At 44.0% G+C, this 16,485-nt stretch overlaps 1 protein-coding gene across 7 annotated transcripts in view; it reads right to left on the reverse strand.

The window, feature by feature from the left end:
* The window catches only part of LOC121540091 (pleckstrin homology domain-containing family A member 7-like), a 171,218-nt gene extending 156,445 nt beyond the window's left edge, over positions 1 to 14,773 (reverse strand). For all 7 annotated transcript variants that reach the window (XM_045207838.1, XM_045207833.1, XM_045207837.1 and 4 more), the window contains exons 1-3: positions 14,648 to 14,773; positions 14,451 to 14,527; positions 14,215 to 14,272 (exon numbers count right to left, since the gene is read on the reverse strand). In XM_045207838.1, the coding sequence (XP_045063773.1) occupies positions 14,215 to 14,272; positions 14,451 to 14,527; positions 14,648 to 14,772 (260 nt within the window). In that variant the 5' untranslated portion in view covers position 14,773. The remainder of the gene's footprint in view (positions 1 to 14,214; positions 14,273 to 14,450; positions 14,528 to 14,647) is intronic.
* Positions 14,774 to 16,485: the final 1,712 nt, after the last annotated feature.

The raw sequence follows: 16,485 nt of genomic DNA on the forward strand, positions 1-16,485 counted from the left end.
TTCGGCCACAGCCATGACCCAACACACACACAAACACACACACACACACAGTTTATCAATAATTAGCCAGCAGTAGTGGTGAATAACTCCCTGAGCTCAGCACTAGAGCACAAATCCGGTGAGTCAGGCAGCACAAACAGTGAGTCACTCCCCCCTCCTCTCTCCTCTCTTTTCTCACCATCTCCCCAGGTCCTCACCTATCCACTCCTCTCCTCCCTCACTTATTTTCTATCCCCGCACTCTCCTCTCCTCCCATCTACAATCCTCCACAATGTCTCCTCAAATATCCTCTCGATCACTTATGTCCGTCCCTCCCAAGACAATATGGGACCAACGATGCTCCATCAATGTCGTAACCTCTGGTAGAATACTATTAACGATCCCTCACTTTTTTCGGTTCAAGAAATATTATGGAATGGACAGCACTCAAGTCGTGTGCATCATCTCCACAAATCCTCGCTTGTGTCCCAAATGGCACCCTATTCCCTATAGAGTGCACTACTTTTGACCAGACCCCTGGTTGAAAGTAGTGCACTACAAAGGTAATATGGTGCCATTTGGGACAGAGCCTTTGTTACAGTAATGACTTGAACATTGGAAACAGATACTCCACTGGTTATTGTCCCTCTACTAATACCCTCTAATATAAAGATCAACCATGAAGTCTTGTTCTATTAGAGCAGAGGTGGTGTAGAGGGTATGACAAAGACTTCTCTCCACAGGGTTGCTATTAGCTCAGCTGTCCCCCTCTCCTCTCCTCTTCTCTTCTCCTGACCCTGGAAACACCTGGCTAAACCCCAGCAGAAACTCCCTGCATCCGTTATTTACTGACAGAAAAAAGGGAGGGAGAGAGACAGGATGGAGGAAGGAGAGAGCGGTGTTCACGTGTGTGTATGACTGTATAGGAGTGTGTGTGAGACAGTGTTTTGTGGGAGAGAGCAAGCAGCCTCAGCAGAACTAGCCCACTGGGAAGCTCTGATTCAGAGACATCCAAGGACATCCAACCCCTTCCTCCCTCCCTCCCTCCCCCTGCCCCTCCCTCCCTTAACGCCTTCTCTCATTCTGAACAGAACATCAACTATTCAAGTTGGCTTTAGTCTGTTCCAATCCAGATAGTCCTGCGGTGCGTGCTGATTCGTTTTGCTGAATGCACTGCAGACAGCAACTGAATACAAAATAATTCCTTCCAAAAATACAGGTATTTTACTGGCTCCAAGGTCATGTTTCATTTATAAAGCAACATAGAGCTGTTAGTGTGGGGAGAGGGGGGAATGATTTACCTGTAACTCCTCTATGGGTTAATCATTCTCACACCAGCAGAGATGTACTTCCTCTCTCCGAGCTATCAAGACAGACAGATAGACAATAGATGGATAGATAGATGGTATACCACAGATAATATACAAAATGGCTGGTTCATAGGTTGCAACGAAAAGTTGATCTGTTGTCAAAAGAAAGTTCCACTAAAACAATTCAACATTCCACAAACGTGCATGGAGACTTTCCTTGGTTGTACATTTCCAAAGAACAAATAATGGTGCCGCGAGCAAACACAAACTCTGTTGGGCTGTTTTGAGCTGCCCAAAAAAGTAATGCACTACATAGGGAATAGGGTGCCATTTGGGACACATCCATGGTCTCCGAGACTAAACAAAGCCCTTTGTATCCTTGTGGTGACAAAGAGAGCCGGAGCAAGCTGACCCTATACTCTATGACTTTTCCACAGGCTTACTAAATTCATTACATTTTACATTTTAGTCATTTAGCAGACGCTCTTATCCAGAGCAACTTACAGTTAGTGAATGCATACATTTTCATACTGGCCCCCCGTGGGAAACGAACCCACAACCCTGGCGTTGCAAGCGCCATGCTCTACCAACTGAGCTACAGGGGACTAATTCATCTTAGTTAGCATTTACTGGAGATGAACCCTCCATCATAAGACTATTATATATATATATATATATATGCTGTAATAATGATATAACATGTCACAGGCCTACAATGTAAGCCCATATGGGCTGGGCACCTAAAAAAGGTATATGACACTGAAATAAAACAGGACAATCAATCACACTCAAATTAGGCTATGCCTGTCATCACAACAGCGTCAAATCTCAATGAAGTGTTACCACATGGTTTTAGACTGTTGTATATCGCAAGGCTTCTACAATAGTTGACCTGTCCTAGTCGTAAAAAGCCACAGCACAGATACAGAAGGTCAAACTCAACAGGGGCAGTCAGGTGTCATACTAATGCACTGTGGCTTTCTCCCCAGTCAAGGCCAGAGTGCCCTGAAAAGGTAGCTTTGTCTTTAATAGGAGTCTTTTAAAGAGGAAGTCCAAGATTTACAACTAATACTGCAAATAACAATGTTTCATGTAGACTTTATCTGTCAACCCCAGTCATCCAAGTGTGATGTTTTTCAAGCTAGGGTTGTTTCAAGCAGTGGAGGCTGGTGGGAGGAGCTATAGGAGGATGGGCTCTGTGTAATGGCTGGCATGGAATTAATGGAACAGAGTCAAACATGTGATTTCCATGTTTGATGTGTTTGATACTGTTCCATTGATTCCATTCCAGCCATTACAATGAGCCCGTCATCCTATCGCTCCTCCCACCAGCCTCCACTGGTTTCAAGCTAGGGTTGTTTCTTTGGAATAAAGACAGGCGGTAACTGACTGAAAAATACCCTGCTGAGTTTTCATTAACGTAGTGTGGTCTGATTTAATGTATTTTATTTAAGTCCAATACGAACAGATTCTGACCCAGTTGTGTAGAGCATGATGCCATCCATCACGAACATTGTGGATTAATACCTGCAAGAGCCATATTACTGACTGTGTTTTTGTTCCATGTAAGCAGCTTTAGGCTAAGCCCATCTGTGACATGGCCATGATATTATTACCATTATGCTTCCATTGGCAACCACACATACTACATGTATTACTACAGTAGGGACCAATGGCCTCTAGCCCAAAAGCAACAATTGGGTATGTGATACCACAGTGTTTCCCCTATATTAATTTAGTAGAGGCAGGCCTCTGCTGCAAAAAAATTGTCACCACTCCAAAAAATATGATTTATGATTTTTGGGATGGTAAAACGTTTTCAGTGTAAACTTAAACTACTAAATGCAGATATAAAGTATGTAGAAAAGATAATGGAGCTACAGTGGGGAGAACAAGTATTTGATACACTGCCGATTTTGCAGGTTTTCCTACTTACAAAGCATGTAGAGGTCTGTAATTTTTTATCATAGGTACACTTCAACTGTGAGAGACGGAATCTAAAACAAAAATCCAGAAACTCACATTGTATGATTTTTAAGTAATTAATTTGCATTTTATTGCATGACATAAGTATTTGATACATCAGAAAAGCAGAACTTAATATTTGGTACAGAAACCTTTGTTTGCAATTACAGAGATCATACGTTTCCTGTAGGTCTTGACCAGGTTTGCACACACTGCAGCAGGGATTTTGGCCCACTCCTCCATACAGACCTTCTCCAGATCCTTCAGGTTTCGGGGCTGTCGCTGGGCAATACGGACTTTCAGCTCCCTCCAAAGATTTTCTATTGGGTTCAGGTCTGGAGACTGGCTAGGCCACTCCAGGACCTTGAGATGCTTCTTACGGAGCCACTCCTTAGTTGCCCTGGCTGTGTGTTTCGGGTTGTTGTCATGCTGGAAGACCCAGCCACGACCCATCTTCAATGCTTACTGAGGGAAGGAGGTTGTTGGCCAAGATCTCGCGATACATGGCCCCATCCATCCTCCCCTCAATACGGTGCAGTTGTCCTGTCCCCTTTGCAGAAAAGCATCCCCAAAGAATGATGTTTCCACCTCCATGCTTCACGGTTGGGATGGTGTTCTTGGGGTTGTACTCATCCTTCTTCTTCCCCCAAACACGGCGAATGGAGTTTAGACCAAAAAGCTCTATTTTTGTCTCATCAGACCACATGACCTTCTCCCATTCCTCCTCTGGATCATCCAGATGGTCATTGGCAAACTTCAGACGGGCCTGGACATGCGCTGGCTTGACCTTGCGTGCGCTGCAGGATTTTAATCCATGACGGCGTAGTGTGTTACTAATGGTTTTCTTTGAGACTGTGGTCCCAGCTCTCTTCAGGTCATTGACCAGGTCCTGCCGTGTAGTTCTGGGCTGATCCCTCACCTTCCTCATGATCATTGATGCCCCACGAGGTGAGATCTTGCATGGAGCCCCAGACCGAGGGTGATTGACCGTCAATCTTGAACTTCTTCCATTTTCTAATAATTGCGCCAACAGTTGTTGCCTTCTCACCAAGCTGCTTGCCTATTGTTCTGTAGCCCATCCCAGCCTTGTGCAGGTCTACAGTTTTATCCCTGATGTCCTTACACAGCTCTCTGGTCTTGGCCATTGTGGAGAGGTTGGAGTCTGTTTGATTGAGTGTGTGGACAGGTGTCTTTTATACAGGTAACAAGTTCAAACAGGTGCAGTTTATACAGGTAATGAGTGGAGAACAGGAGGGCTTCTTAAAGAAAAACTAACAGGTCTGTGAGAGCCGGAATTCTTACTGGTTGGTAGGTGATCAAATACTTATGTCATGCAATAAAATGCAAATTAATTACTTAAAAATCATACAATGTGATTTTCTGGATTTTTGTTTTAGATTCCGTCTCTCACAGTTTAAGTGTACCTATGATAAAAATTACAGACCTCTACATGCTTTGTAAGTAGGAAAACCTGCAAAATCGGCAGTGTATCAAATACTTGTTCTCCCCACTGTATATATTCATAAGATAATCTTTGAGAACTAACCACCAATATAAAAACTAGACAGTAACCACGTTTCCAGCCAACCATTTCATGTGGATGAATTACCTGACGCAAGAAAAAAGTCACGACTGGGCTGATGGAAACATGAAATGACGGTACAATTTTATAAATGCCTACAGATAATTTGTTCGTTCGACAAGTTGGGATCTTTTTGTGTCTGTAAAATTAATTATGCGAGAAATGGCGGTGGAAACGCCTTTATGAGCAAATATAGATATAATGACCATATTGAAGTAAACTTGTAGTCACGCGAAGATATGTTGTGTGGTCCTCCCACTACGACTCAGGAAAGCATGCAGTTTGTTAGGCTACAGATTAAATAAATTATGATGAACTTCACAGGGTGGTGAATGTGCAAGGTGATGAGCTTGATGCTCCTTTCCAATAAATATTGAGGGTCTTATTCTGGTGACATGATGATCGAAGCTTGGCTGTCGTTCGACAAATACAAATAATATCAGTCTTATCCATAATAATGTCATAATGTAGATAGCCTACCCCCACTGTATCTGGGAGCTGTTGGCTAGAGCGCATATGCCAAGACCAGAGGGGGCACATTTGCTATACATCGCAACAGTTGTTGTGACAACACCATCAGTAGTGTTGAAAATGTGCAGAAAATGTCAGTTTGATGGAAACATCTCTGGTGGGAAAATGTGCATACTAATTTTTGCAGATTTTAGAATATTCGCATTAAAATCTGTCGCAAATTGGATGGAAACCTAGCTAAACAGGGAGAATGTCATATTTTGATTTTGTAATGTTTGAGTATAAGAACACGGCACGAGCCATGGCAAACTGTATAGATTTGCAGGAAATTTGCTTTAAATCTGCAAATTCTCTCAGCCCCATGGCAAAATGTGTAGAATTACAGGAAATTTGCTTCAAAACAGAAACATTTGGTCTCTGCAGCCAAGAGGGCTTCTAAAATGTTCAGTCAAAGACCACACCATTGGTCACGCCCCCGCTAACTTTGCCACCGCTGCTTAAACAAATCCTATGGGAACACTGCTGTCACCGATATTTGTTATGCAAAAGGTTGTAGTTATAGTTATAGAAAGAAAGGAACAGTTGTACAAAGTTCTGAAGCAAAAAAGTTATATAAGTATCTTGCCTGCACAATGACATCATCTAACTTCCTTGAGACAGTGAGACCAGGGTCATGTTCAATAGGCATGAAACTGAAGAAAGTGGTTTGAAACGGAAGGTTCTATCTGAACTGGTCAAATAAACGCTCATCTTGTTTTTCGTTGCAAAACATTTTGGTACGGTATGACCTAACGAACACGACCCTGAAGTTGTTTCTGAACAGTAGAAGCTGAGCAGTGCTGCAGGTGGGAGCAGCACGCTATTGAATCTCAGTGCAGATGCTACATGTGGTTATTTTCTTTTTGCATAACATCTGCATATTGCATCCTGATTGGCCATATGCTAACGAGGGCTCTGGGTCAAGTGGGTTTGATCAGGAAAGCATCAGTCTCTCATATGTTGCTTGTAATGTGAAGCCACACAATGTTAGCAATAAATAAAGTATTTATAAAACTTACACCATTCTTAGTTATTGAACTAATATAGACAAACATACACTGAACAAAAATATAAAACGCAACATGTAAAGTGTTGGTCCCATGTTTCATGATCTGAAATAACAGATCCCAGAAATGTTCCATAAGCACAAAAAGCTTATTTCTCTCAAATGTTGTGCCAAATTTGTTTACATCCCTGTTATTGAGCATTTCAAGAAGCTGATCAAACAGCATGATCATTACACAGGTGAACCTTGGGCAATGGACACTAAAAGGCCACATTAAAATGTGCAGTTTTGTCACACAACACAATGCTACAGATGTCTCAAGTTTGAGGGAGCGTGCAATTGGCATGCTGATTGCAGGAATGTCCACCAGAGCTGTTGCCAGAGAATTGAATGTTCATTTCTGTAACATAAGCCACCTCCAACGTTGTTTTAAAAAATGTGTCAGTATGTCTAACCGGCCTCACAACCGCATACCACATGTGTGGCATCATGTGGGTGAGCGGTTTGCTGATGTGAACGTTGTGAACAGAGTGCCCCATGTTGGCAGTGGGGTTATGATATGGGCAGGCATAAGCTACGGACAACGAACAAAATTGCATTTTATCTATGGCAATTTGAATGATGAGATCCTGAGGCCCATTGTAGTGCCATTCATCCGCCGCCATCACCTCATGTTTCAGCATAATAATGCACGGCCCCATGGCGCAAAGATCTGTACACAATTCCTGGAAACTGAAAAGGTTCTTCCATGGCCTGCATAATCACCAGACATGTCACCATTGAGCATGTTTGGGATGGTCTAGATCGATGTGTACGACAGCGTCTTCCAGTTCTTGCCAATATCCAGCAACTTTGCACAGCCATTGAAGAGGAATGTGACAACATTCCACTGGCCAAAATCAACAGCCTGATCAACTCTATGTGAAGGAGATGTGTCACATTCATACCAGATACTGACTGGTTTTCTGATCCACGCCCCTACCTTTTTCTTAAGGTTGTGACGAACCAATGCATATCTGTATTCCCAGATGTGAAATCCATAGATTAGGGCCTAATGGATTTATTTCAATTGACTGATTTCCTTATATGAACTGTAACTCAGCAAAATCTTTGAAATTGTTAGATGCTGCGTTTATATTTTTGTTCAGTATAGATTACACACAGCTGAAGCTCTCCAATGCCCCTTGGAGGTCTAAGTGAAGACATTACCATTTTGCTCCCATGTACCCTGTCCCTTCATACATGCATGTGGTCCTCTGTAGCTCAATTGGTAGAGCATGGCGCTTGTAACGCCAGGGTAGTGGGTTCTATCCCCGGGACCACCCATACGTAAAAATGTATGCACACATGACTGTAAGTCATGTAAGTCATGTAAGTCACTGTAAGTCATGTGGTCCTCTGTAGCTCAACTGGTAGAGCACGGCGCTTGTAACGCCAAGGTAGTGGGTTCGATCCCCGGGACCACCCATACACAAAAAAAATAATTATGCACGCATGACTGTAAGTCGCTTTGGATAAAAGCGTCTGCTAAATGGCATATTATTATTATTATTATTATTATTATTTAAGTCGCTTTGGATAAAAGCGTCTGCTAAATGGCATATTATGCTCCCATGTACCCTTGTCCCTTCAGATCTGCTCCCATGTACCCTGTCCCTTCAGATCTGCTCCCATGTACCCTGTCCCTTCATATCTGCTCCCATGTACCCTTGTCCCTTCAGATCTGCTCCCATGTACCCTGTCCCTTCAGATCTGTTCCCATGTATCTTGTCCCTTCAGATCTTCTCCCATGTACCCTTGTCCCTTCAGATCTGCTCCCATGTACCCTGTCCCTTCACATCTGCTTCCATGTACCTTGTTCCTTCACATCTGCTTCCATGTACCCTTGTCCCTTCAGATCTGTACCCTGTCCCTTCAGATCTGCTCCCATGTACCCTGTCCCTTCAGATCTGCTCCCATGTACCCAGTCCCTGCAGATCTGCTCCCATGTACCCAGTCCCTTCAGATCTGCTCCCATATACCCTTGTCCCTTCAGATCTGCTCCCATGTACCCTGTCCCTTCAGATCTGTTCCCATGTATCTTGTCCCTTCAGATCTTCTCCCATGTACCCTTGTCCCTTCAGATCTGCTCTCATGTACCCTGTCCCTTCAGAGCTGCTCCCATGTATCTTTTCCCTTCAGATCTGCTCCCATGTACCTTGTCCCTTCAGATCTGCTCCCATGTACCCTTGTCCCTTCAGATCTGTACCCTTGTCCCTTCAGATCTGCTCCCATGTACCCTGTACCTTGTTCCTTCAGATCTGTTCTCATGTACCTTGTCCCTTCAGATCTGCTCCCATGTACCCTTGTCCCTTCAGATCTGCTCCCATGTACCCTGTACTTTGTCCCTTCAGATCTGTTCCCATGTACCCTTGTCCCTTCAGATCTGCTCCCATGTACCCTGTCCCTTCACATCTGCTTCCATGTACCCTTGTCCCTTCAGATCTGTACCCTTGTCCCTTCAGATCTGCTCCCATGTACCTTGTCCCTTCAGATCTGCTCCCATGTACCCTTGTCCCTTCAGAGCTGCTCCCATGTACCCTGTCCCTTCAGATCTGCTCCCATGTACCTTGTTCCTTCAGATCTGCTCCCATGTACCCTTGTCCCTTCAGATCTGTTCCCATGTACCCTGTCCCTTCAGAGCTGCTCCCATGTACCTTGTCCCTTCAGAGCTGCTCCCATGTACCCTGTCCCTTCACATCTGCTTCCATGTACCCTTGTCCCTTCACATCTGCTTCCATGTACCCTTGTCCCTTCACATCTGCTCCCATGTACCCTTGTCCCTTCAGATCTGCTCCCATGTACCCTTGTCCCTTCAGATCTGCTCCCATGTACCCTTGTTCCTTCAGATCTGCTCCCATGTACCCTTGTCCCTTCAGATCTGCTCCCATGTACCCCTGTCCCTTCAGAGCTGCTAACAAGCCAAAGGAGGAGGTAAGGAGGACTTGGATGTAGGGGGATGTGGCTAGAAGTGTCATCCTTCATTAGAGATTGGCCCTGACATCCGCCAGTCACTCCTGATTGGCCCTGACATCCACCACTCACTCCTGGCTGTGCCATCTGCAGCACCCCAGTCCATCCATACAAACAGTCCCTATTCATCCTCTTCTCAGCACAGCTGTAGTTACAATGCATTCAGAAAGTATTCAGACCCCTTGACTTTTTCCACGTTATAGCCTTATTCTAAAACAAATTCATTGTTTTTTTCCCTCATTAATCTACACACAATACCCCATAATGAAACAGCAAAAACTGTTTTTTAGAATTTCTTGCAAATGTATAAATAATAAAAAGCTGAAATATCACATTTACGTAAGTATTCAGACCTTTTACTCAGTGCTTTGTTGAAGCACCTTTGGCAGCGATTACAGCCGTGAGTCTTCTTAGGTATGACGCTACAAGCTTGGCACACCTGTATTTGGGGAGTTTCTCCCATTCTTCTCTGCAGATCCTCTCAAGCTCTGTCTGGTTGGATGGGGAGCGTTTCTGCACAGCTATTGTCAGGTCTCTCCAGAGATGTTCGATCAGGTTCAAGTTCGGGCTCTGGCTAGGCCACTCAAGGACATTCAGAGACTTGTCCCAAAGCCACTCCTGCATTGTCTTGGCTGTGTGCTTAGGGTCATTGTCCTGTTGGAAGGTGAACCTTCACCCCAGTCTGAGGTCCTGAGCACTCTGGAGCATGTTTTCATCAAGGATCTCTCTGTACTTTGCTCTGTTCATCTTTCCCTCCCTGTCCATGCCGCTGAAAAACATCCCCACAGCATGATGCTGCCACCACCATGCTTCACCGTAGGGATGGTGGCAGGTTTCCTCCCGACGTGACGCTTGGCATTCAGGCCACAGAGTTCAATCTTGGTTTCATCAGAACAGAGAATCTTGTTTCTCATGGTCTGAAAGTCATATAGGTGCCTTTTGGCAAACTCCAAGCAGGCTGTCATGTGCCTTTTACTGAGGAGTGGCTTCCGTCTGGCCACTATATCATAATGGCCTGATTGGTGGAGTGCTGCAGAAATTGTTGTCCTTCTGGAAGGTTCTCCCATCTCCACAGAGAAACTCTAGAGCTCTGTCAGAGTGACCACCGGGTTCTTGGTCACCTCCCTGACCAAGGCCCTTCTCCTCCGATTGCTCAGTTTGGCCGGGCGGCCAGCTCAAGGAAGAGTCTTTGTGGTTCCAAATGTTTTGGTACCCTTACCCAGACCTGTGCCTCGACACAATCCTGTCTTGGAGCTCTATGGACAATTTCTTCGACCTCATGGCTTGGTTTTTGCTCTGACATGCACTGTCAACTGTGGGACCTTATATAGACAGGTGTGTGCCTTTCCAAATCATGTCCAATCAATTGAATTGACCACAGGCGGACTCCAATCAAGTTGTAGAAACATCTCAAGGATGATCAACGGAAACAGGATACACCTGAGCTCAATTTCGAGTTTCATAGCAAAGGGTCTGAATAATTATGTAAATAAGGTATTTATATTTTTTATTTGTAATAAATATGCAAACATTTCTAAAAACCTGTTTTCGCTTTGTGATTATGGGGTATTGTGTGTAGATTGATGAGAAAAAAGAATACATTTAATCCATTTTAGAATAAGGCTTTAATGTAACAAAATATGGAAAAAGTCTGCATACTTTCCGAATGCACTGTAAGATTCCTCTGACACTCCTGTGAGAGATTTATCCCCTGGTTTTCGTCCTTCATCCCTGGGATTTGATCCGGCTCTGCCCCTGCAGCGCATGCTAGGGACTCCTGGAGGAGCTACCCCCGCATGTAACCCCCTCACTGACGTCCAAAGGGAGGAGGGGGTGTGTGTGATGTCATGTACACGTGTGTGTGTGTGTGTGTGCCCTCCCCTGGAGCATAAAGGGGATTATTCCCCACAAGCCTGGAAGAAAAAGAGTGAAGACATGAATGTGGTCCAATGCAAACAGCCAAAGACACAGATAAGACCCAATCTGGCCTTACCATCCAAGCAATGAGCTCATCTTCATCTATGGGCTCAGTCCATGTTCTGTTGATGTGTAAGTAAGTACAAAGAATGTGGTTTGGGATGGCTGTGTTTTGGTGGTACAGAGGTGGGTGCATGCTGTTTTCATTGGGTGGGTTTGGGAGATGCGTTTTGACGGTCTAAAAGTGGGTACACTTTCAGTAGCCCCCTCCACTTAAAAGGGCACTTCAAGCCATGTATACTGAACAAAAATATAAACGCACCATGCAACAATTTCAACGATTTTACTGAGTCACAGGTCATATAACAAAATCCGTCATTTGAAATAAATGCATTAGGCCCTAATCTATGGGTTTCACATGACTGGGCAGGGGCTCAATCAGAATGAGTTTCTCCCCACAAAAGGGCTTTATTACCCCATACTCCTCAGTTTTATCAGCTGTCCGGGTAGCTGGTCTCAGACGATCCCTCAGGTGAAGAAGCCGGATATGGAGGTCCTGGGCTGGCATTTTTACACGTGCTCTGCGGTTGTGAGGCCGGTTGGACGTACTGCCAAATTCTCTAAAACGACGTTGGAGGCGGCTTAAGGTAGAGAAATAAACATAAAATTATCTGGCAACAGCTCTGGCGGACATTCCTGCAGTCAGCATGCCAATTGCACGCTCCCTCGAGACATCTGTGGCATTGTGTTGTGACAAAACTGCACATTTTAGTGGCCTTTTATTGTCCCCAGCACAGGGTGCACCTATGTAATGATCATGCTGTTTAATCAGTTTCTAGATATGCCACACCTGTCAGGTGGATGGATTATCTTGACAAAGGAGAAATACTCACTAACAGGGTTGTAACCAAATAAGCGCTTTGTGCGTGTGAAAAATTTCTGGGATCTTTTATTTCAGCTCATGAAACATGGGATCAACACTACATGTTGCGTTTATATTTTTATTCAGTATAAGTAGTTGACTTACAAACAGGGAGTTGACAGACAAACAGAGCTGGCTTGACAAATTGGAGGCCAGATCAGGTACCTGGAGAAGGTAGCTATACTCTGGGCCGTGTTCATTTGGGCATGCAACGAAAACCGTTTGAAAACGAAAATGATCAAGTCCAAGTAGCCCATCACTGTTTCAGTCCCTTTTCTTCCGGTAGGTGCCTAATGAACACAACCCTGGATTACATAGGCAAATGTCTATGCCAATCCCACATTTAGAGCTGGTGTTGGCACCCTAAGGGAGATTAGGGTGGCATTTCATCAAGCTACCAACATGCTATCAGATTGAGAAAGTTTCTGTGGCTTATTGGTCTGTAAATTATTAATGTTACACAGGCCACAATTAGCCTGGTCCCAGATCCGTTTTTATTCTCTCCAAATGGCGTGACAATGATCGTAGGAGTTGGTAAGACAGCACAAAATGATCTGGGACCAGGCGAGACCACACTACTCCTGAGAGAGAAACACTGCGAGGGCATTTCACCAGAACTCTCCCACGTTGTCTGTGGTATTCATGTCTCTGGCAGAGAATGCCAGAAATAAACAATAGTATGTTGAAAGTGGAGCGGGGTATTGTCTTGTTATGGGATCATACAATAAATGTGGGGGTTAAGGCACACACACACAATAAAAACAGACTGCACTGTTCTAAGGGAATAACTTAACTTCAAGTGGACAGTCAGACCACAGGGGGAGAAGGTCATAATCTTTTGATCTGAGAGAGCATCCAAAGACAATGAAAAACACATTCCATTGGAGAGCACTCTATGCTATTTTAAAAAAAATATGAAAACATGCTCAGTCAGTCAGTAGCAGTGCTGGCCAGAGCAGATGTCGTTTGAGATGTTCTATAAACACAACCTTTGGAAGTAGTCCTCCCCACTAGAATAGGATATTGGATTGTGAGGGTGTTATTACTTCCGCTTGTTATTTCTCTACAAGGTTCCCACTCGTACAGCCAGACAAGAAGGGATACAAAGTGCACAAACTCCCAAGGACGAATGGTTTGTCTTTTACTGACAGAACAGGTTGATGGACGTCAAACGAGAGCTATAGGCGACGTCCAGGCCTCTGAGGTTGGAATCTCTCTCTCAAAAAGGACAACTATACTGAAGTCACTCACTATCATTCATTTCACCACAGGACCCCCACAGAGTATTGATCCTGCAGTATCCTTGCGTTGCATAATAGCATTCAAGATGGAAGTGTCAGAAAACATTCTGAATCAGATTCTCACACGCATACTTTTGCAGCTTTGTGTAATATTGAACAACCAATTTTTCAAATAGTCAAACAATAGCCTCAACTGGGTTCAATGAACAACCAAGTCACCAAGAGAAGGGGATGTTGTAAAACAACTGCAACTGAAGACTTTGATCCTATGAACACACCTGTGTCAGCAGTACCACAGAGGCATGTCATGCAATCCAATAAAGACTAAACGTAGTAGGCCTGTTATCCAACAGTAGGCTAGGCTACCAATACAGTACCTGATGGGATCATCATGGGGATAGCCCCATACCAGCGTTTCCCAAACTCGGTCCTGGGGACACCAAGGGGTGCACGTTTTGGTTTTTGTCGTAGCACTACACAGCTGATTCAAATAAATCAGAGCTGATTCAAATAAGATTTATTTGAATCAGCTGTGTAGTACTAGGGCAAAACCCAAAACGTGCACCCATTGAGGTCCCCTGGACCGAGTTTGGAAACGTTGCCCTATACCTTTAAATTCACACACACTACTCGAGTTAAGACTTCTCTTGTGTTGAGGAATTAGTAGGCTAGAGGGAGCCATATGTAGGTCTCCTTAACGGCAGTACTCACTCGGCGAATTACGACAACCGCCCAACAGAATAAAGTCGACTTCAATTGCTTTCACTTACTTTATGAAGTAGCCGGCCCCTTCGTCCGTGAAACCCTCTTCCCATCCTCGAGGTAAATCTGCAATGGGCGAGTAGAAATAAGGTGAGTTACCTTGCAGAGTAGGCGCCTTCAGTGAAAGTTTTCTGCTTCATTGGGCTATATCAACAACGCACAAAAATCAACCCGTTGTATTCTGCAAAGTAAACAGCACCAATAGTCTGCTGGTAGAATGAATTAGAGACAAATTCATGCATACCTGACCGTATCATGTGTCCGGAATTGACAGGTTCGCCCGTTCGCGGATGGAGCCAAGTAGTGGTGCTCGTTTCATCGCTGCCAGAAAGACAAAAACACCTGTTACAGAGGCAAGAAACACTAGACAAGCGAACTCTCATTAAAGACACAAAAAAGAACGACCACATTCGATTTCACCAAAGCACATATCCGACTCACTGAACGAAAAACACCCTGCCATCTCCGCAGACACCGAAAGACCAGTGCTCAGGTAAGGTGTCGCGCCCGAACGGCGCCGCCATGATCCCGTTCTGAAGTCCTATTTCGTTCCCTCTCCACTCCATAGTCTACAGGGAGCTCGAGTCCAATGATCACCGCTAGGGCGAAGAGGCTATTAAAGGGGAGGTCTTTAGGCTACTCAGTGGACGGATAAATGAGTACTTTCCCCCGCCGACATAAAATAGAATTATGCATGAATTTAAGTTATTCATTTGGAAACAAAGTAACATAACCGCTTTGGTTAATCTAAGGTTTTGTAGGTAGGGCCTACACGTGTAGTCAAAATATTTCAATGATTTAACAGGAATGGCGGCTGTAGTATTAGGCTGTATTTCTGTATTATTATCCAATTTAGAAATGGCCTAATTTGCTGGAAGTATTTTTAGAGGCATTTCTTAATTTACCAGTGTCTCCATAATAATATGTGCATGGGAATCAATGCAATTAGACATCAAAGCCAAAACCAGGTCCAAACAAAATTGAGAATGTATTTGATAGATAAATACAGTTGAAGTCGGAAGTATACATACACCTTAGCCAAATACATTTAAACTCAGTTTTTCACAATCCTAGTAAAAATTCCCTGTCTTAGGTCAGTTAGGATCACCACTTTATTTTAAGAATGTGAAATGTCAAAATAATAGTAGAGATATTTATTTCAGCGTTTATTGCTTTCATCACATTCCCAGTGGTTCAGAAGTTTACATACACTCAATTAGTATTTGGTATCATTGCCTTTAAATTGCTTAACTTGGATCAAATGTTTCGGGTAGCCTTCCACAAGCTTCTCACAATAAGTTGGGTGAATTTTGGCCCATTCCTCCTGACAGAGCTGGTGTAACTGAGTCAGGTTTGTAGGCCTCCTTGCTTGCACACGCTTTTTCAGTTCTGCCCACACATTTTCTATAGGATTGAGGTCAGGGCTTTGTGATGGCCACTCAAATACCTTGACTTTGTTGTCCTTAAGCCATTTTGCCACAACTTTGGAAGTATGCCCGGGGTCATTGTCCATTTGGAAGACCCATTTGCGACCAAGCTTTAACTTCCTGACTGATGTCTTGAGATGTTGCTTCAATATATCCACATAATTTTCCTTCCTCATGATGCCATCTTTTTTGTGAAGTGCACCAGTCCCTCCTGCAGCAAAGCACCCCCACAGCATGATGCTGCCACCCCTGTGCTTCACGGTTGGGATGGTGTTCTTCGGCTTGCAAGCATCCCCCTTTTTCCTCCAAACATAACGATGGTCATTATGGCCAAACAGTTATATTTTTGTTTCATCAGACCAGAGGACATTTCTCCAAAAAGTACGATCTTTGTCCCCATGTGCAGTTGCAAACCGTAGTCTGGCTTTTTTATGGCGGTTTTGGAGCAGTGGCTTCTTCCTTGCTAAGCAGCCTTTCAGGTTATGTCGATATAGGACTCGTTTTACTGTGGATATATATATATATACTTTTGTACTTGTTTCCTCCAGCATCTTCACAAGGTCCTTTGCTGTTGTTCTGGGATTGATTTGCACTTTTCGCACCAAAGTACGTTCATCTCTAGGAGACAGAATTTTTTTGGCTGATTTCTTTTGATTTTCCCTTGATGTCAAGCAAAGAGGCACTGAGTTTGAAGGTAGGCCTTGAAATGCATCCACAGGTACACCTCCAATTGACTGAAATGATGTCAATTAGCCTATCAGAAGCTTCTAAAGCCATGACATCATTTTCTGGAATTTTTCAAGCTGTTTAAAGTCACAGTCAACTTAGTGTATGTCAACTTTTGACCCACTG

Source organism: Coregonus clupeaformis, chromosome 26 (genome assembly GCF_020615455.1).
Source record: "Coregonus clupeaformis isolate EN_2021a chromosome 26, ASM2061545v1, whole genome shotgun sequence".
Classification (NCBI taxonomy): domain Eukaryota; kingdom Metazoa; phylum Chordata; class Actinopteri; order Salmoniformes; family Salmonidae; genus Coregonus; species Coregonus clupeaformis.